The 22,870-nt window shown below is 40.9% G+C and overlaps 1 protein-coding gene across 2 annotated transcripts in view; it reads right to left on the bottom strand.

The window, feature by feature from the left end:
• LOC124864507 (synaptotagmin-C-like) overlaps positions 1–22,870 on the bottom strand; it is a 56,385-nt gene that overhangs the window by 18,179 nt on the left and 15,336 nt on the right. For both annotated transcript variants that reach the window (XM_047359316.1, XM_047359315.1), the window contains exons 4-7: positions 14,256–14,636; positions 11,616–11,724; positions 8,890–9,066; positions 1,797–1,923 (exon numbers count right to left, since the gene is read on the bottom strand). In XM_047359316.1, coding sequence (XP_047215272.1) covers positions 1,797–1,923; positions 8,890–9,066; positions 11,616–11,724; positions 14,256–14,636 — 794 coding nt within the window. The remainder of the gene's footprint in view (positions 1–1,796; positions 1,924–8,889; positions 9,067–11,615; positions 11,725–14,255; positions 14,637–22,870) is intronic.

The raw sequence follows: 22,870 nt of genomic DNA, 5'->3' as shown, positions 1-22,870 counted from the left end.
CCACCACCACCAGCCTGAACCATTGATACAAGGCAGGATGGATTCATGCTTTCATGTTGTTGACACCAAATTCTGACCCTACCATCCGAATGTCGCAACAGAAATCATGATTCATCAGACCAGCCAACGTTTTTCCAATCTTCTATTGTCCAATTTTGGTGAGCCTGTGCAGATTGTAGCCTCAGTTTCCTGTTCATAGCTGACAGGAGTGACACCCGGTGTGGTCTTCTGCTGCTGTAGCTCATCCGCCTCAAGGTTCGACGTGTTGTGCCTTCAGAGATGCTCTTTGGTTGTAACGAGTGGTTATTTGAGTTACTGTTGCCTTTCTATCAGCTCGAACCAGTCTGGCCATTCTCCTCTGACCTCTGGCATCAACAAGGCATTTGCGCCCACAGAACTGCTGCTCACTGGATATTTTCTCTTTTTCGGACCATTCTCTGCAAACCCTAGAGATGGTAGTGTATGAAAATCCCAGTAAATCAGCAGTTTCTGAAATACTCAGACCAGCCCGTCTGACACCAACAACCATGTCACGTTCAAAGTCACTTAAATCACCTTTCTTCCCCATTCTGATGCTCGGTTTGAACTGCAGCAGATTGTCTTGACCATGTCTACATGCCTAAATGCATTGAGTTGCTGCCATGTGATTGGCTGATTAGAAATTTGGGTTAACAAGCAGTTGGACAGGTGTACCTGATAATGTGGCCAGTGAGTGTATTTTCATTGTTTTACAGTTGATATTTAAATTTCCTTCCCTATGAAAATGAAAAATGACTTCATTACCTTGCAAAAGCTAATTTAGAGAAATTACCTCATACTGTCCTCCTGTCAAACATATATGAGTTTTTTGACAGCTCTTTGAAGCTCAACAAACAGAAAGGCTGAGTTGTTAAAACTAGCTTCTTTTGTTTGAGGATATTAGCAAATGTAATGCCTCAATTTCCTCAAACTTAATTTGAGCGAGTTATTACATGATCCTTAGACACCTGCAACACCTTAACCCATGGTCTAAATCAGTCAAGAAAAAGACGATGTGAGCAAATCACTGTGATATTGATCTCTTCACATTGGCTTCCTGTGTTTTGTAGAATCTTTTTTTAAAACACTTCCAAGACGATTTAGCTGCAGAACTTGCTCATTTGCTGCACCTTCACGCTCCAGACAGAGGACTAAGGTCAACATCTTATGGCAACTAAAGCCCCAGCTTCTACATCTCCATATAAGAGGTGCACAGACCTTGGAAAAATGTCAAATTCCTACTTAAGACACACTTCTTTGCATTCACCTTTAGCATCAATAATACATGACATTTATTATATTGATCTTTTTATAGGTATTTGTATTCCATTTCTTTCTAATAGTTTTTGTTTATGCACAATTTACAGACATTTGTTTTCCGCATTTTTCTAAATATACTGTTGTATGTTTTATTTTCTGTATGTACAGCACTTTGGGACAGCAAGGAGCTTGCTATTTAAAGTAATTTGACCTTGATCTTGACTTTAATTGTGGGGATGAAATCTCTACTTCACCCACATAGTTCACATCACAGACTCAAGTGTCTTCAAACCTCAGAAAAATATGCAAGAAATGAGTAGTGCTGTTATCATCTGAAGCACATTATCCTGGATAAATTGTGCCTCGGATCTGATTAGATGAGATTACATTAGTGAAACTGTAATTCTCCATGGGCTGTTAGAACAGAATAAAACTGGTGGAAAAGTGTTTGCTTTTCACCGGAATAACAGTCAAGTGCCACCGAGGGTAGAGGGGACTGTGAGGTAAGTAGGACGCACCTTTGTCTGGAATTTCTTCTTTCTGTCTGGCAGTAGGTAAATCTTCACGTATGGGTCAGAGAAGCCATTGGCGTCCTTTGCTGGCAGGTCCAGAGCTTTCAGTATCTTCACCACCAACTGCTCCGTACTGAGACAAGGGGAAAAAAAACAGAAACCAAACTATCCTAACACTTAAAATAAGATATAAAGTCAGGGCTTGCACAACAAACACTCTCTGAGACTCAGACAGGATTAGCCCACACACAAACACTAAAACACCTGTGCTGAACTTGTGCTCACAAATTGGAGTGGGAGCATGTGTCTCTGGAGAAGAAGAAAAGGAGCAAGACTATGTATATGTGTCTGTGTGCGCCATCTCCAGAGCTGTATCACGGTTGCACTGTCAGCAGAGTAAATGTAAGCTCAGTGAGCACAGATGTACTGAGAGTTGAACAGAGTCCGTGCTGATCTGAGCTCATTTATTATCTATAGCACCTTCAGTCTGTAGTCACATGGTTATATAGAGCTGTGGCCCCAAACGGTGAGGTTGGAGAGACCACTGAAAAACCAAATGAGATCTGGATGATCTCTTGAAATTAACTTTAATTGATAGTAGGGATGGACAGAGACTTTGTTGTACTATTGATTGTCTCATTTTTAGCAGCACCTCATTGTAATGTCTTGCTGATACCACAGGGTGGTGGTAATTCACCTAGTTGTCTTAAAGATGACCATGTTTTCAGGCACTTTTCCAGCTTAATCCATGACCTAAATGAATAAAGCTGTCATGATAGAGTTAGTACTACTGCAGTTCCATGGGTCACAGTGAAGTAGTACTCTCATCACACCTACTCACCAACTTGGCTCTGGGATAGAAATGGCATGTGACATTTGTCATTTCAGAGCTCAAAGTAAATAAAAATACACTGTAATGAACCCTGAAGTAAAAACTCTGACTTCCAAATTACAAGATTCCTCAGCCTCCTTAATTTCAAAATCCAACATGGCCGCCTCATGTTTATGCCCGCAATAATAAACTGTTTATTTGTGTTTAAAATGTTTATAAAAAGTCTAAATGTAGACCTGCTTTAGCTGAGATGCAGAAAAAAAAAAATAATACAAGCAAAATCTTTTGAATGCTAACCCAGTCCTTTTTAGAAATGAGCTATCCATACAGATAGGTTGATGTTGTCCACTAATATAAAAGTCCAGGACTATCTGTGTAATGTTCATTTTGCGAAACTGTTATTAAATTTTAAACCCAAAGTGAACCCCATTGCTCATTCTGCGTTTCTGTCGCACTGGTGCTCTGTGTGGTAGTTATGGTTGAAAAATTACGAGTCTTGCTGCACAGCTCACAATTTTTATGGCAACAAACTGAAAATTGTCTGATGTTGTCAAAAAAGCATCTTGCTGCCTGTGCACAGGCTGTGCTGCTCGATTGTTTAAGATGCTGCAGGTTGAAATGCATTTTTCCCCCGAGTTCCGCTTGATCTGATGTAATATACAGATCTAACTCACATTGGCAAATGTCTAAATGAGGTCTATGTATAACTTCTACATTCAGATCAGGTCTGTTGCTCACTGGGAACTTCCATTTTGACACAAATAGCTTCCAAATTTAGTCTAGATATCTATGATCGAATTAGACAAAGACCAGAAAGGAAAACGAAGAAGGGGTTGGAGTTCATCAGAAACATTACAACAAGAACGACAAATGACTCCCCCACCAAGCCCAGGAGAGCACCTCCAAGGTAAGGGACATGGACAAAATTCACAGCAGGTTGGAGGAGACACCGACCTGAGACACAGCACAGATCACAGAGCTGAACACAGGCCAGAACCAAGAGTGCCGCCTGCAGGCTGATCATAAGTCAGTCTATGCCACCCTTAGCATCACCACAATGCAACATTCCGTTGCTGCTGCTTAAAGCCAAAAAAGGACCAGTCAACAGACTGCGTACCACTTTAAAATCCCTGGAGAGACAAGCAGACACAATCCTAACTGAGGACCACAACTCCTATCTGCAGGGACCTTAAGAACAGCTGCCTGGCTCCAGTACAACTAGTGCGCACTTTGAACTCAGAAGCCAATGGATCACGTAAAAGAGAAGCACCAGAGTAATCTCTGGTAAAATATTTTTAGTGTGGGAGGTTTCATGGCTAAATTGGACCAGCCTGGTAGCCAGTCTTCATTGATTGCACATTGCACCAGTAAGAGCAGAGTGTGAAGGTTCAATTAGCAGGGTAAGAGCACAGTTTTGCTCAAAATATTGAAATGCACACAACATTATGGGTGACATACCAGAGTTCAAAAGATGACAAATTGTTGGTGCACGTCTTGCTGGCGCATCTGTGACCAAGACAGAAAGTCTTTGTGACGTATCAAGAGCCACGGTATCCAGGATAATGTCAGCATACCACCAAGAAGGACGAACCACATCCAACAGGATTAACTGTGGATGCAAGAGGAAGCTGTCTGAAAGGGATGTTCGGGTGCTAACCCAGATTGTATCCAAAAAACATAAAACCAGGGCTGCCCAAATCACGGCAGAATTAAATGTGCACCTCAACTCTCCTGTTTCCACCAGAACTGTCCGTCGGGAGCTCCACAGGGTCAATATACACGGCCGGGCTGCTATAGCCAAACCTTTGGTCACTCATGCCAATGCCAAACATTGGTTTCAATGGTGCAAGGAGCGCAAATCTTGGTCTGTGGACAATGTGAAACATGTCTTGTTCTCTGATAAGTCCACCTTTACTGTTTTCCCCACATCCGGGAGAGTTACGGTGTGGAGAAGCCCCAAAGAAGCGTACCACCCAGACTGTTGCATGCCCAGAGTGAAGCATGGGGGTGGATCAGTGATGGTTTGGGCTGCCATATCATGGCATTCCCTTGGCCCAATACTTGTGCTAGATGGGCACGTCACTGCCAAGGACTACCGAACCATTCTTGGGGACCATGTGCATCCAATGGTTCACACATTGTATCCTGAAGGCGGTGCCATGTATCAGGATGACAATGCACCAATACACACAGCAAGACTGGTGAAAGATTGGTTTGATGAACATGAAAGTGAAGTTGAACATCTCCCATGGCCTGCACAGTCATCAGATCTAAATATTATTTAGCCACTTTGGGGTGTTTTGGAGGAGCGAGTCAGGAAACGTTTTCCTCCACCAGTATCACGTAGTGACCTGGCCACTATCCTGCAAGAAGAATGGCTGAAAATCCCTCTGACCACTGTGCAGGACTTGTATATGTCATTACCAAGACGAATTGATGCTGTATTGGCCGCAAAAGGAGGCCCTACACCATACTAATAAATTATTGTGGTCTAAAACCAGGTGTTTCAGTTTCATTGTCCAACCCCTGTATGTGGCCAATTGGACAAAGTCTCCCTGCTCTCAATGCTCACAGCAGAAGATGGATTTTAGTGACGACATGCCGAAGCTGGGAAATAGGGGGTTAATTGCAACCAATAGTGTAATTGCATATTTTTCCATTATATTGTTAGCTGAAATGTGGTCAAATCTAACGAATCACAACTCCACCATGGCAACATCATTTCTCTAGAGTAGCAAAGAATTGTTAAGACAGACTTTGCTTAGGAGTGGCTGAAAGAATAATACTCAGAAAGTGTTACTCAGGCCTTCGGTGTCCCCAGGCAGGAAACTGATGAAATTCAGTGGCATGTTTTCAGAAACAAGCCACTCAGACTGCTTCAAAAAGCTTCAGGGGGCTGATCACAATGTTTTGCCTTGTAGCTGTAGAGCTTTTGTCATATTTTTCCACACAAAAATATGTTTAAATATTGCACACATTTGTTAGAAATTGGACAATCAGCAGCCTTGGATAAAAATAGCCTCACAGCCTCTTCTTGCACAGAACAATCTAGGCACAAATGCAGCAGGACAGAGAATATTTCTTTGTCACGCAAACAAACAAGTAATATATTCACAGGCGAGCATGCTGGTGATAACGTCTTTACATACAAACGGCAACAGAGCCGTGGCCGGATCTCACACACCGTTAATTATGTATTTAATTGCCAGATGAAGATGAGGACATCTCTGAGACTTTTAATCAGACCTCGTTAGGCTGTGTCTCCATGTGTTAACGAGGCTGTCAGCACTTCATTTGCTGCTGTAGAAGGACATCGTGAGCTTGGAGGCTGAGGGCAGATCAGTGGGGCAAACTGCAACAGTGACCCCACAGCAGCTAATGTCCACAGGATTTGCATGTTGACATCACAATCGTGGTAAAGTTGGACCAGTGTTTACCCCTGACTCAGATCCAGCTAATACACTCATAAAAACATGCCTCCTCTGCAGTCAGGTCGAATCAAAATGATGAAAAGGGCAAACCTCTGCATGATGGTACACTTTAAGATAAATATTAAAATGTTTGAATTAATTCACAAGATAATTTATCAGATAAACAATAACTGGAAAGAAAGGAAGTCACCTTGTATTTGTTGCAGGTTTACCTGCACTCACGTGTCTTGTTACAGAACAATACACGAGCCTGAACCAAACCTGATGTTATACTCCATCCCAGAGGCCTACTGCAGAGAATACACCTATTACAGCTCAAACAGAACTTCAACACCTTATTCCTGGCAGAAAATACAGAAAATGCGCCGTTATTCCCTCTGTGGAAATGTGTCAGCTTTTAATGGGATTGTCAATAGAAATGCCTTTCCCAGAGGACCTGAGCAAGACTGGCATTGTTGTTGCTGACTGTTAACACTACAAACGGTGGGGTCTCACACATTAACATACAAATCCTATCACAGCTCCAACGCTGACGCACCTTGATGGGAGTGTCTGCACACACATGGGTTTGCAACATTGCCCACCTTTGTTTTTCCTCCTGGGTTCCTTCTCTTCAGTGTAACTACAGAGGGACAGAAATTATCTAGTGGCTTTCTAAATGTGAAAAGGGGACACAGGAATAGCTTTTGTCATTAAGCCTTTTCTCAGTCAAGCTCCCCTGCTAATTCTCTGCATTTGTCCTTTGACAGTAACACTGTCTGCTGGTATTATGCGTTGGCAGGCTTGCTGTTAAAATCGGCTCACATATATATAATTCATGAATGAAATTGTCGCTCCCTTTCTTTTTTCTGACCATCAGCACTTTCACGCTTTGCAATGTTTCAACGTGTCAGGGGAGGCAGAAATACAGAACTACCAGCTGAGACCCAACAAGCTCCACCCATAGACCCCAACATGTCCTTCTCCCCCCACTCAGCTCCCTCTGGCACCTCGGTGCATGCTTCCTGTGCTCACCTTACTATCAACTATGCATCACAGTATCAACCAGGTACAATATTTCACTAACACGACAAGTCTGCGCCACACGGTAAATAAAAGACGTGTTGTTTTTATCAATCACAAGAAACTCTCCCATCTGATAAACAACAAAAAATTCCTGACAGAAATTGCTTAATTCACTTCTCTTAATAGCAGTTCTAGTGATAGACCATGTTTGGTGTTTGAACCGGATCTCAGCCGGTTTTATAAAAATAGCTAAGAAGAGACCCTCCATGGAGCCAGATTATTACGTCACAGATCAGGGAGTTTATGTACAGAAATTACTGTATTAGCATTGTTTTGGGAGGTAAAAACAAAGTACAAAACACTTTCTCTATGTCATGCAGTTCAATAATAATAATAATAGCCAGTACTTATAAAATATTCTATACAAAGCAGACTGACAGGTATGACCTTTCAGCAGTAACATAATGTGCCTATTAACATAGTTTGTTTCAAGCAGGAATTATAAATGCCTACTGGTGATACTAAAAGACTCAACAATATCTGTAAATGTCACTGCAACCAGAATTTACATACACTGATATGAGCAGGATTTATAAATACCTCACCCCAAAACTTAAAGACCAAACAGAGTTTATAAACAAAGATATATTTTATAAATTCACCTTTAAAGAGTGATTGTGAAAGCAAAGTCAATCACTATGCAACAGTGTTATATTAAACAGTGATACGATGAAAGACACAGTTTGTGTTTTCCGATGCCGTACCTATTTGCTCTGTGTTTTTATCGTTCTGTGTTAAATTACTTGCACTAAGAATGGAAGCTATTTCAGGAGTTTAAAATCTAATTGGTTGCTGGACTCTATAAGTCTACGCTAAGCTATTTACATGGTGCTTCTGTTCTCTGGCCTAGTGAGTTAGTGGCAACACAGAATCCGATCCGTTTTACAGCCCAAGAGTCGGTGCTTTAGAAGTGGAAACAGAAAAAACAAACCGTGGAAAGCTAGCTGGTGGAAAATCACCTCCAATGGTTCCATAACCTTGCTACAAAGAATATCTTCTTACGGTGCCTTTAGTCATTCAGTCCTACCAAGGTGTGCTTACACATAGGAAGTTAGCATCGTGGTATCATTATAGTGACCACTGTGCCAGATACCCTGACAGTCACCTTTGATCACTTATTGGTGTAACTGGAGAGGACAAACTTCTTCTCCCAAACTGCTTCAGTCATTTCAAACTTCACACCAATGCAAGAGGAAGGAACGTCAGGCTGCAGGAAGTGCTGTGTCAAAAGACCTAGTGTCTGTTCAAGACTTTCATTGTGTCTTTTTAGATTATGTTTTTGTGATTTACGCATTAACAAGATACCCTGTTTAGGCCACTTCTTCTCCTTCACACATAACCCAATCAAGCCGGCTACGCGGTGCAAGATTTCACAGAGCTCGGGGGCATCACAGAATCAAAGGAAGTGTGCGGTACTATGCATAAAATGTGGGCCGGACTCACGACATTGTTTTAAAAACAAGAATGGCAGATAAGCTAATTGTTAAAATCTGCCTGGAGTCCATCCAAATACAGTACATGGGTCAGTGCAAAATGACTGCATGGTTGATTGTTTACACTCATAAATCCTGGAAGGTTAATCACAACTAGTCAAGTAGTTCAAACTTAGGTTTAATTGACCAGTGGAAAAATATCTATGCTGATGATGATGTAATGCTCACATTTTAGCGGTTAAACTTTATTTATTAAATTAGTTTTGAGTGTAAAACTGCTCCATATTTTGAAAACGGAGCCCACTGTGAGAATGTTTAGGCTGCCTTGGATTGCTTACTTGAAGGCGTAGCGCAGCAAGAAGCAGATCTTCCCACAGGTGTCGCCCTGTTTGCCTTCGCCCTGATCGCCTTTGGGTCTGTAAAGTTCTGGCTTGATCTGCCCGATGCAGGTAACCTGCTCCTTCTCTTCACCGTGGAAGTCAGGGCTGGAGAGCTGGTGAGTCATGGGCTTGGGTCTAAGCACACACATAAGAAACCAGGAATATAAGCAAAGCTAATACGAAAACACAAACAAGATGCTGTGCAACTTGGTGATTCTGCGGGGTTATTTTCTTGTGCCATTTTTGGACTACTCCTTTACACATGCAAAAGTCCTAGTTATTTATAAAATGCACTGAATCCGATTCAAATCTAATAAAAATGTTTTACAGGTTTAAAATATGTTGAGGGGTAAGACAAAATGTAAATGGCTCATAAAAATATGAGCACACACTGACAATGCTTACATTTGATCTTATTAGAAAATAATAAAAACTATCCACTATATTGAAGTTAGGTTAATAAAATCTAAGATGAAGAGTAAATCATGCTAAATCCCACATCTGGAGTTCATTTGATGAAAACTAGGCCATAACACAGAGTCAGTGTGTGAAAACAACAAATTCAACTGCATGAATGAATATTTGCAATAACTTGAAGTGCTTCATCTCTTGGCAGGTTTTTGTTTGTGCATCGTTAAGTTCCAACAGCATTTTAATTGGTCAATAGCAGGACCTTGTTTACTTCCCCTCAGATGCTCTGCTGAATATTTGCTAAAATAATTGTGTTCTTGCTTTACCCCGTGTATTTGTTAAACAAAACGCTTCATATTCAACTGTCGAGAAGGCTGTACAAGAACCGGCGGGTATGAACGTTCAGGTCGGAGCTAAATCAAACAGGGGTGCCCACAATTGACCACAATAAGGTCAAATGGATACCAGTAACAGTTACGCTTTTAAGTTTGTTAAAAGCTCTGAGATGTTGGGGCTCATTAAATTTTTAAGTCTAATTTTAATATTTTACTGTATGTATGTACATTTTTAAGACATCAAAGTTGCCCAGCTCTAGTTAAAAACAAATCAGCCAAGGATCCTGATTCTGACTTGGAAAACATATTTTATCACCAGCTCTAACCCTCTATATGTAAAATGTGGAGACAGCTGCAGTAATAAACCGTTATGCATGATCTGTGATTGGTTTCGGTGCTGGCCTACAAACGTTTTTACTAACATTATTCAATCATGTTGAGGTGATGTCATATAAAAGAATATATAGTTCCTCCTGTTCTGGGTCATCCCCGGGGTTCCCTCCGAGTGGGACATGCCTAAAATCCTTCAAAGACAGGCATCTTGGAGACATCCTTATCAGATGCCAGAACCACCTCAAACTGACTCCTTTTAATGCAGAGAAGCAGCAGCTCTACTTTCAGCTCTTGCTGGTTGACGGAGTTACCCACCCTATCTCTACGGCTGAGTCCAGCCACCCTACGGAGGACGCTCAGCTTGTATCCAGGATTTTGTTATTTGGGTAATGATCAATATCCCTTTAATTAAAGCTTTGCTTTTTGGCTCAGCTCTTTTTCACCACAACAGACTGGGGCAGCACCTGTATTACTACAGACGAAGCCCCAATCCATCTCTCCATCTCCCATTCCATCCTACCATTACTCGTGAGCAACACACCAAGATACTTAAACCCCTTGAGGCACAAACCGACCCCCAATTCAGAGGGAGCAAACCACTTTTTTAGGTGGAGAGTCATGGTCTCAGACTTAAAGGAGATTCTAATATGACATGCCTTTCTGAATTATTGCACATGGAAATAGCTTACATTATTGTTTGGGTGTTCAAACAGTCATAGGCTAAACATAAATACAAAAATGATGAGTGTTTGTGGTGTGTTTGGACCTAATTTATTCCCTGACTATGGAAACAAAATGCTACGAAACGCTAAATACAGTTGTCTAGTAGCATTAATCTACCTTAAACGTTGCAAATATTGCATACATTGCTTTAGCCTAGCCTAAATTAAGTCTAATCATGCTTGAAATAAAGAATAATGTAAGGCATCGTCATCTGCAACATTTATAAAGCCATGGTGTGCATCAGACAAATACATGTTGCTGCTCTATCCTTCTAAATGAAAGCCAAAGTTTACTTTTAAACTTAGTTTCTGAATACAGCTAATATCATACACTCTCTACTACTTTGCCGTAGTCGTAGAGATATGACATCACTGCAACATCATTGGATAATTGTAATGTTGGGCCTTGATCAGAACACCTTACAGTTTGTTACATCTGATCAAGACAGTGCTGTATAATCTCTATTTGTTAAGATGTTGTTGGACTGTTTAAAAAAAAGAATTGGTGGCAATTATCTTAATCCATCATCATAACCAGGTTTTGCTGTGCATTACCTCCCAAACATCTTCTATTTTAAATTTTTTTTTCTGTCCCGAGGACATCAAACAAATCAAGTTTTTTTTGGATGCAATGTGAAAAGTTTCTCTGAGCATTGCAGAATCTGACCTTAGGGTGACCTTGCTTGGGCGTCCACAACTGAGAAGATTGGCAGTTTTTGTGCTATATGTCTAATGAGTTTATGTCAAAATGGAATTAAAAGTTGGTGTTGAGGCACATTTTTTTCCATCAGTTTATATCATATACAAAAACAACCTTTCAATACCTTAAAGGAGCTTTTACTTTATTCTACACCAACAAACACACATCAGACTCTGCACTGACCGTGGGGTGACCTGCTGCTGGGAATGGGCGTTGGGCAGGTCCTTATTGGGATGCGCTCCCCCCTCTGAGTTGGGAACATCTGGCGACGTTTGACTCAACTTCAGAGTCCCTACCAAAGCAAAAAACAGTCCAATGTCTTTTATTTAATGCTTCCATCAGTTCAGCTGTAATAATTACAAAAAAGACTGGTTTGTTGAATAACGTCAGACGATAAAAGGGCATGTAGAGTTGTTAAAAAAGGGCAGCCACCTTACTTATCTCTGTAAATAATGAATGACGTTCAGCAGCATTGCAGAGCTGCAAAAACTCAACAGCAGAATAACAATCTGCTGGAAAATCTAATTAAAAAATCAGCTACAGTTCCAGTCTTAGCTTTGTATTCTTAAAATGATTATTAGATTATCAGAGAGCTTTGCTGATTATTTGCTTATGATTGCATACATAATTACCTTTCTGATCACGTGTTAAAATATAAATATTTAATTATCATCATGTTCATCTTGCTGATAAGGTTTTATATGACACCAAATACTAAAACAATTTTTTTCTATCAAATAAATACAACTAAATAATTATTTCAATTCATTCTTTACTTGTTTAGCTGGATCAGAGTGAGTGAATTTTATTAATTAAATCAATGACTTCAGGGAGAATAAATATGACGTAGCATAGCTTAGCTACTTTTGAGAACTGGAAAAACCAGACAACGTGCTATTCAAGTAAACTTGCCCATTTCTGCAGTCCGAGCAATAATTAACAACGAAGGAAGAACCTGAACTGAGATTTAGCTTGCCACAACACAAATGAAGTGGGGTAGTAGGGGAAGTAAAACAAAACAGCCTTCAAAAGATCTATGTTACAGAACCATAGCAAAGAGTAGTATCATGGGGTCCCCACATCTCCATGGCAACCACGATGCTGTCTACTTGCCAACTGGCATTGAAGGAAAAAGCCTTTTTGTCCTACCTTCAAAAAAGTAAATGTGGTGTTTGCTGAACACTACTGTGATTTTAGGTAGAACTGCATGCTTTGGTCAGATGAGACTGAGCTTAAGATCCAAAACACTTCGGGTGGGTCTAGCGCACAGGTCCACAACCTGCAGTTCCAGAGCCGCATATGGCTCTTTAGCTCCTCTACGGTGGCTCTTCATAACTGGCCAAAAATGCTAAAAAGCAATGTTCTAAGATGTAAAGATAATTTAAAAAATGCTAGCCGTAGCAAATGTTCCTCTGTTTTCATGCAAGAAATACATAACACTTGCAAAAGGAATGACACTAATAGTGTAAGGATCTTTTTTTATTAACTAATTTACTTTTCAGTAGGTAACAAACTATGTTTGTTGATGTTGTTCTCAGTAAAAATAAATTATGAAAATGTTTTAAACTTAAAAAAAGAAAAAAGATTCAAATCTAAACAAATTTCCTATAGTAGGTGTTATGAAAACAAGCTTTTTGATGAAGAGTCGTCTTGCTATTGTGGCTCTAAAGAAATTTGTTTTAGCTAGACCGAAGGTCAGAATGGCTCTCAGGCTGTAAAGGTTGCTGACCCTTGGTCTAGTGCAAAAGAAAGGATCAATAAAAGTACCTTATGCCCCTGGCTAAGTGCAGTGGAGGATCTGTGATGCTATGGGCCACTTTTCTTTCAAAAGCCCACGGGAACCTTGTTAGAGCGCTGGACATCATGAGCTCTTTAAAATACCAGAAGATTTTAAATAACACTCTCGGGTTAAAAACCAATAAAAATAAAATTGAACTGAATTGAATTGAAATAGGTGGTCATTGGGTCTTTCAACAGGATAATGACCCAAAACATGGTAAAAAAAAAAAGTAAGCTAATAAACAAATGAAATAATAAAAGCGTAATTTTGCTATAAATGTTGGATGATGGATGAGAGCGCTTTAGATTAACACAAAATAATGGCTGTTGATCCTCTTTTTGTTATTATATTCTTGCCCTTTTGACTTAATATACTTAACTAATAGTAAGAGTCCCAGGTCTCGCGATTGATCTATATTAGGGGTATATTTCAATAAACATGTTCATATGAAAGGTTGAATTTTTCTGCTGCAATTAAAGATGAATTTATTTGACACATTTGTTACCAGGAGTGCTGAAAAGTGTGGAAAGAGCAGTACCTGAAAACATTACAGGACTTATTGTGGAAAAAAGTAGCAAATAAATTATTAGTGCATAGTTTTTATTTTTCCATCAGTAGAATAAACTTAATGAGAGCGTCAGTGTTGAACTAACTTCCTTACATTTTTCTCCCACTCAACCTGATGCTCGAATCTTTTAAGGTGATCTTCATCAATAATTCCCCAGAAGGTCTTTGGTTGATTGGTTTGATTGTTTTTTTTTTTTTCTTTGGCTGCCTTTTCACCAATTTTCAGTCTGCTTTCTGATCATTTTTAAATAAATATATTTTGTTGTCTTTTTTCAGGCACTTTAATAATAAAAAAAGGTCCAAAGAAAACATTGGAAGACATTGAGAAAGCCTTGGTTGCTTGGAAGAAAAATATAAATAATTGAGTCCAATGAAGGACTCCAGGCCTTTGGTCAGTTCTGTAAAGGAGGCATTGACTAACTCTTAGATGCAGGGTGGGGAAAAGCATGTATATCAGTGAGCTTGGCATTTCTCACCAGCATTGTTGGGGTAGGAGTCCATATCCAGGTATGAGTGCTCCTGGGTCTCGTTTGGCCCTCCAACTCCCCCTCCACCCTCCCCCCTCTCCAGCCCCACCAGGTCAGAGAAGTGGGGGTGTCCCTGCTGCCCCAGTGAGGGGTAGAGCGAGGATGAGGAGTGGCCCTCCTTCCTTTGCAGCAGAGGGGGTAAAAGGGATGGCCCTGCTGCTCCTCCGAGACCACCAGTTCCAGGCAGCAGCCCCGACGTCAGGCTCAGCCCCCCACCCTCCTTGTCTCGCCATGGCAGCCAGCAGAGTTTCCAAGAGACAAACAGGGAGACAGAGAGAAGGACGATGCCACAGAACGTCACAATGACCGACAGCAGACTGACAGAGATTTCTGCAGATGGAAAAATAAAAATGGAGGGAAAAGAGAAAAGTTAAGAACATGTAGCTTTGATGGGGTTTTACAGAAGAAAATTCAATTCAGCTTATTTATATAGCGCCAATTCACAACACATGTCGTCTGAAGGCAGACACATACATTCCAATTAATCCTAACCATGGAATAGTTTAGTCAGATTCAGTTATTTATTCAAATTGGATAAAAGGTTTTTCTATCTAAGGAAACCCAGCAGATTGCATCAAGTCAGAGATTTGTAGCATTCACTCCTCCTGGATGAGCATGTAGAGACAGTGGACAGTCACTGGCGTTGACTTGGCAGCAATCCCTCATACTGAGCATGCATGTAGCGACAGTGGAGAGGAAAAATTCCCTTTTAACAGGAAGAACCCTCCAGCAGAACCAGACTCAGTGTGAGTGGCCATCTGCCACGACCAACTGGGGGTTTTGAGAGAAAATCATCAACAAAGTAGCACCTAAAAGTACATCCAGCTCAAACTGATAGGTTCTTTTTGTTATAATCGCAACACAAACCACACCCCTGGTGAAAAGTTTGTGATTTGCAACAATCGTGTTTTACCTTAAGAGGCGAATAAATGGGTACCTAATGTTGTAAAGCCCAAATGATGAGGTAGGATTCATCATTTGAGATCTTAAACTATCTCGCTAGTGCATCTGACAGATCTACGCCACCATGAATGTCACCAACAGGAGTAAAAACAACAACCTCGTCTCCAAGTGCCTGCTATTAAGACATCATGCATATGCCAAACAAATCAACAGTAAACACCACAAATACACCATTACCACAATATCTACAAATCACACATCACGCAGCAGCACTTGGAACCTGCTACAAGCATAAAGTGTCATTTGCAGCTATTCTCTGAAGCTTTTATCCAGCATTTAAATCCTGGGCTGAAAATGGGGGCAAACACGGTCGGATTTCCTGAGGAAGGAAAAATGAGATGAGATAGGAGGAGGCAATGATGAGAGAGGCAATTAATATAAAACAAAAACACACCCACAGTGATGTCATCCTGCATTTCTTCAACGTTATGAGCCTTTTAATCTCTGACAGGTTAAGGGGGAAATGGTGGAGCCAGTGGAGACAATGACTCAATTAAACAAAAAAGCTTGACAGAGTAAAAGAGCAGGACATCTCCAACGAAGGCCTCCATCAAATACAACACATAGCTCCAGTTAGAGGTTTACATATACTCTATATGATTCAGTGATTTATTATTATATATATTTGGTTAGGTTTTACCACCAACTTGCACCCTGACTACAGAATATTTCTGACAATCAATAAGCACCAGGATCATCCTGGCTGGATATTTGACAACTCTCCTTTTCAGAATAGGTAGATTGTCTGGAACATAACTGGATTTAAAGTATCATCCCAAAAATTTCAGTGAGATTAAGGTCAAGGGTTTGGGAATGGCAGTCCAGTTGTCTGATGATAGTCTGCCTGATTCATTCCAGTTCAGACAGTTTAGATGTGTTTGGTTCCATTGTCCCATAAGAACACCCAACTGTGTCTAAATTCAGCCATCTAGCTGTTAATTTGAGTTTGTGCAAAGCACCTGTTACACTGAAAAATGAAACAGCCCTATGACATGATGCTGCCACCACCATGCTTTACAGTTAATACACTGTTGATATGTCTGAAAGCTTTACCTGGACTTCCTCAAAAAAAGTATTGGGTCCCACCACCAAATCGATGAATTCGGGTGTTCCAATCACCTCCATGGCTGCAGGTGTATACACTTTGCTGAGGATAAACTTGACTGGCCTGCATAGAGTCCAAACCTCAACCTTCTTGAAAACATTTGGGATGAATTAGAGCACAGGCTGCAATTCTGGTTTTCTCATCTAACTATGAACACTCTCCTAAACCCTGTGGAAGATGTTTAGAGAATATCTGAAGTTGCAGTTGCTGGCAACGGTGGCTCCATCAACAAATTGGACCTTACAGATTAAAGTAGACAAACAAATACTTTTGACAATATTGTGTGCTTCTTGTCATTGGGGTCAAATGTTTTTTTTATTTTTTATTCAGCTTCGGTACAGTCCATCTATACGCTGCTATTTCACCACATTTGTCATGTCAAGGCACTTTTTAATTCAACCAGTCCAATCATATAGATAAATTCAAATTAATTTACGTACATTCCAGTTGGATCTGAGTTATAATCAAGTGCAATCAAGTTTTATCATGCCAACCGGTAACTGGTTACTGAGCATGCATGTGGCAATAATGGAAAGTAAAATCCCTTTTTAACAAGAAGAAACATCCAGCAGAACATGGCTCAGTGTTGCATGAAATCTGCTGCGACTGACTTGGGGTTTCAGAAGACAGAGTAAACACACAAAAAACAAAGAAGCACTGGTCTTGGGGTACTTTCCATGTTAAAGAAAAAGTAAAGCGTTAATGGCAGTAGAAGCTTTCTTAGTGGCTTCATCTAGAAGAGGAACACAGCTAAACACAAACGCTCTGAGGAGAGAGACAGGGTTAAACACAGAAAGATGGGGCCAAATGTATCATCTATAGATAAACACATGAAGTTGTTGGCAGCAATAGCTCAGCCAATGGGCCAGAAAGGTGTCACAGCAAAACAGAAACGCCAGGTCAGTTGTAGCTTCAGAAAAGATTAGAAAACAGAGAAGATAAAGATAAAAGTAACAAATAAATAAGAGAAATATGATGTATCTTTTCAGTTTTTATTAAGACTCTCACTGCAGTGTTTTGGATCAGCTGAAGGCTTTTAACTGAAATGTTTGGATTTCCTGATAGTAAAGAATTATATGGTCCAGCCTCGAAGTAACAAATCCTCGGACTAGTTTCTCTGCATTACTCTGGGACAGGATAGAAAAAGGAAGTCCTAGAAACCTGTTTAAATGAGATTTAAATGATATGTCCTAGTCAAAGATAACACTGAGGTATTTTACTTTATTATCAAAACCAATTTAATACTATCCAGGTTACGTCTCTTTTTCAAAGATTACAGTCAAAGATGACAACTTCTGTCTGAAGTTAAAAGCAGAAAATTTAAAGTCATCCTTGTGTTTATGTCTTTGACACATGCCTGTAGTTTACCTAACTGATTGTTTTCATCATGATTTATGGATAACTATAGCTGAGTATCATAATTATCACAGTGGAAATTTATTCCATGCTGTCTGACCTACTTACCAAGAGGGCGGATATATTTAGTAAAACAAAATAGCCCAAGCACTGAGCCCTGTGGTACGCCACACATTAAAGCATGAAAAAGATTTATCATTAACATAAACAAACTGGACTGTTCCCTTGATCCCAGACAGATCAGGTAGAAAGTTGTGGAGAATTTTAAAGCTGAGTTAGATTATAAAAGTTTATCCCAAGCTTTGAACATCTCACAGAGCTCTTTTCAATCCATCATCTGGACATGGGGAGAGTATGGCATTTACAAACCTACCAAGACACTGTTGACTACCTAAACTGACAGTCAAAGAGAGGATGAACCACAGAAGCAGCCAACAGGCACATTGTAACTCTGGAGGGGTTGCAGAGATCCACAGCTCAGGTGGGAGAATATGTCAACAGCAGCATAGCTGGTCACTCCACAATCCTTCCATCTATGGTTTAGTGGAAAAAAGCCCTTGTTGAAAGACAGCCATAAGAAGTTTCAATTACAGTTTGCCACAAACTATGCAGGGGACCCAGCAAACATGTGAAATAAGGTGCCGTGCTCAGATAGGACCAAAATAGAACTTTCTGGCCTACATGCAAATCCTTGTGTTTAGCAGGGAAAAGCATGCTGGTCAGTTGGGAAGATGGAGGGAGATAAATACAGGACAGCCTGAAGAAAACCTGTTAGAGACTGCAAAAGACTTGAGGTTGAGGTGAAGTGTCACCCTCCATCTGAACAATGACTCTAAACATGTTAGAATTGACCAGTTATAGCCCAGACCTAAATCAAATTAAGTATCTGTGGCAAGATTTCTGTTATGAGACATATCCCAAAAGGCTTTCGTCTGTGACTGCTGTAAAATCAGGTTATTACAATGTATTGACTAAGGAGTTGTGAATACATGAGAGCCACACATTTTAAATTTTTATTTGTAATAGATTTTGAAAACCAGTTTTTCCACACTGCAGCTATGCACAACTTTGTGTTCATTTGTCACACAAAATCCCAATGACATACATTGAAGTTTGTGGTTGTAACAAAAATGTGAAAAGGTTATAAGGATGTAAATAGTTTTGTAAGGCATCATAAGCTTCTGACCACAACTGTAATTAAAAACATGTGCTTTCCAACTTCAGCACATGCTGGTGCCTGAAAATGTTGCGTAAATATTTATAGATAAATAGACTAAATATACAATGAATATTTATTCTTATCCTGGACCATTTGAAGTCATTTTATAAATAGCATATTTGGGTATGATGACTGTCTTGACAAAAGAGGACCAATGAGAGCTCACAGTGATCTGAGTCCCAGAGCTCTGAACATGAATATGCATAGTTTGTGAGTAGACCAAGTAGACTCATTACAAAGATCTGCAGACTGTGTATGCCTGGCCTATCCCCCCAGAGGCTTCTCAGCAAACACTGCATCTTTTGGCCTCTTGAATTGCTTCCAGACCACAGGACCAAAGATTAGCCATGTTTAACTGACAAAATGCTTTCTAAATGGTTCCATCACTAGACAATCACAGCTAAACAATATTAACTATTAACTATTTTATATGTGACAATCCCACATAAAGCCAATCATCTATCTGTGGGTTACATCATTGCTGTCTTGTCCTCCGCACGCTTTCCTTCACCATCTGCTTCTTTGTTGTCACCCTTTTCCCTCTCCTCTGCTTTCTTGTCTCTTGTTGGTGAATTATTCATCAGTCTGTGTATGTCATTAATCAGCACTTGTTCAAAAGATATGATTCGAGTGCGGAGAAGGTGGAGTGGGGGTGGGCTCCATCTCGGTGGAGAACAACATGAGGGGAAGAAGAGATAAGAAGAGAAAGAGAATTCAGGATGGGGAAAAAATGAAGAGCTGGGTGGGTTTAGGTGGAGGAGGGCAGGAAAAGACGGACTGGAACACGTGTTGAAACAGACATATAAGTTGATAGGGTCAATTCCACAGAGGAGGCTAGGGAGGAGAAAGGCTGCAAGGCACATGAAGTCGATACAACTAGCATGCTATGTGTGAAAGAGCAGATACATAAAAGGCAATAATAGGAAGAGGAAGAACCGTGGAAACAGAGATGAAGGAACTTGACAATGATTTAGAGGAAAACACCTGAAGAGCTGGAGAGCTTCAGAACGTGAAAGGTTAATGCATGGATCTGTTGGAGAAAAACAAAAGGAGAGGTAAGTTGTGTCAAGCTGAGAGATCATTGTGCACTGATAAGTCACTGGTGTGATCAAATGTGTGCAGCGACAGTCGGGGGCAAAAACCGCTCTCCTCCATTTGTGTCTCTTTAGGGCAGTCACTGTACCATCTCGAGCACTGATCCTGCCAGAGATCCGTCACTAATCCACAAAGCATAAAGAGCGAGTCAGCAGGCAGCCGGGTTGGTGGGTGGGTATCAGGCCTCTGAAGCTCGCCGTGAGGAGCGTCTGAGGCTCCCTGTCAGTCAGCGACTGACGCAACCCCCACTGGGAGTCGTACAATGCTCTACATCAAACGCATCTCTGCTGCTTACACAAGCCATTCGCTGACAGCTTTCGGCAATCGGCAGCCCTCTGAGAGATCGGACACTTCCATCAGCAAACGCAGGAATATCACAGCTCCTAAAGCGGGGAGCTCGACACCTAAAACTGTGGCCTAACATTTCTGCACAGAGTCATCCAAAACTCAGGAGTCACGATAGCCATACTGAGCTAATCTGCACTGAGCAACAGATCCATGGTAATCGGTGTAGCACATCCAAACATCCCATGGGAACCCACACACAATACCAACTCAGCAGATAAACAGGAAGATTGGTTTACATAACACTGCCTCTTTTATGATCACTGCAGCAATCACTTAATTACACAGTAATGTGATATTGCATGATTTGGGGAGATAGTATTATTGTGGTCAATACAAAAATAATGATCTTTAGGTGAGCCGCATGTTGGTGCAGTTGACAAAATGTCCTAGGCGTTCTCCTTATGCCCATATAGGTTCTCTCTGCGTACTCCTACTTCCTCCAGCAATCCAAAAACATGATTGTGATGCTAACTGACCATTAGCGGTGTGACAATACAGCCAGCTTATGAGATGAGACGTTACGGGCACAAGATCTTAATACTATTTTGGAAACAATTAAAACATATAAAGGGAATACATGTCTCACAAACCAGAAACTGTGTTTTGAAAAATGTGCAATCAGTCTAATTTTGATCTTGTTTTAGATTTAGATAGTGTGAAAGGATGAAAGGCAGTGCAGAGTAATAAAAAAATAGAAATGCCCTTTACTTAGCACTGACAGCAAACTACAAAGAAGATGTCAGTTTTTGTTTTGTTTGTAGCTAACAGCTGTACAAGTACATTTCTGAGTACCCAAAATCCTGCCACACAAATGATTTAAAAGCAGTGGAGCCTTCTGAGTGCCAGTTCAAGGCTGTATGGGGCCCTAAACAGAATATAATTTGGGGCCCTTCCAGCTACCTTCACTCACCAAATATTAGAACAGAACAAGGCACTTATTTCCCCTTTATATCATCCATGTTCAAACGTTTATACATTACATATTGCCCATAACCATTATTATAATAGTTTGTTCTTACTGCTGCTTTTACAAAAGGGTTTGAAAACGTTTACAATATACCTAGACTCTCAGACAGAGACATATACCTCCATCCATCATCTATAACTACTTATCCATTTAGGGCCCTGGGGCAGGTGACTCGAACCCGAGTCCTTCTTGCTGCAAGGGAGCATTGCTACCCAATGCACCACTATGGAGCCAGACACTAATACAGTCCATGGATAAAATTCCATAGGTTTTGTGGTAAATACAGGTCCTTCTCAAAATATTAGCATATTGTGATAAAGTTCATTATTTTCCATAATGTCATGATGAAAATTTAACATTCATATATTTTAGATTCATTGCACACTAACTGAAATATTTCAGGTCTTTCATTGTCTTAATACGGATGATTTTGGCATACAGCTCATGAAAACCCAAAATTCCTATCTCACAAAATTAGCATATCATTAAAAGGGTCTCTAAACGAGCTATGAACCTAATCATCTGAATCAACGAGTTAACTCTAAACACCTGCAAAAGATTCCTGAGGCCTTTAAAACTCCCAGCCTGGTTCATCACTCAAAACCCCAATCATGGAGGCAGTCTTACGACTGCCGACCTGACTGCTGTCCAGAAGGCCACTATTGAAACCCTCAAGCAAGAGGATAAGACACAGAAAGAAATTTCTGAACGAATAGGCTGTTCCCAGAGTGCTGTATCAAGGCACCTCAGTGGGAAGTCTGTGGGAAGGAAAAAGTGTGGCAGAAAACGCTGCACATCGAGAAGAGGTGACCGGACCCTGAGGAAGATTGTGGAGAAGGGCTGATTCCAGACCTTGGGGGACCTGCGGGAGCAGTGGACTGAGTCTGGAGTAGAAACATCCAGAGCCACCGTGCACAGGCGTATGCAGGAAATGGGCTACAGGTGCCGCATTCCCCAGGTCAAGCCACTTTTGAACCAGAAACAGCAGCAGAAGCGCCTGACCTGGGCTACAGAGAAGCAGCACTGGACTGTTGCTCAGTGGTCCAAAGTACTTTTTTGGATGAAAGCAAATTCTGCATGTCATTCGGAAATCAAGGTGCCAGAGTCTGGAGGAAGACTGCGGAGAAGGAAATGCCAAAATGCCAGAAGTCCAGTGTCAAGTACCCACAGTCAGTGATGGTCTGGGGTGCCGTGTCAGCTGCTGGTGTTGGTCCACTGTGTTTTATCAAGGGCAGGGTCAATGCAGCTAGCTATCAGGAGATTTTGGAGCACTTCATGCTTCCATCTGCTGAAAAGCTTTATGGAGATGAAGATTTCATTTTTCAGCATGACCTGGCACCTGCTCACAGTGCCAAAACCACTGGTAAATGGTTTACTGACCATGGTATCACTGTGCTCAATTGGCCTGCCAACTCTCCTGACCTGAACCCCATAGAGAATCTGTGGGATATTGTGAAGAGAACGTTGAGAGACTCAAGACCCAACACTCTGGATGAGCTAAAGGCCGCTAT

Source organism: Girardinichthys multiradiatus, chromosome Y, assembly GCF_021462225.1.
Source record: "Girardinichthys multiradiatus isolate DD_20200921_A chromosome Y, DD_fGirMul_XY1, whole genome shotgun sequence".
Lineage (NCBI taxonomy): Eukaryota > Metazoa > Chordata > Actinopteri > Cyprinodontiformes > Goodeidae > Girardinichthys > Girardinichthys multiradiatus.
The sequence above is the reverse complement of the archived record's forward strand: the minus strand, read 5'-3'. Positions and strand labels throughout refer to the sequence as shown.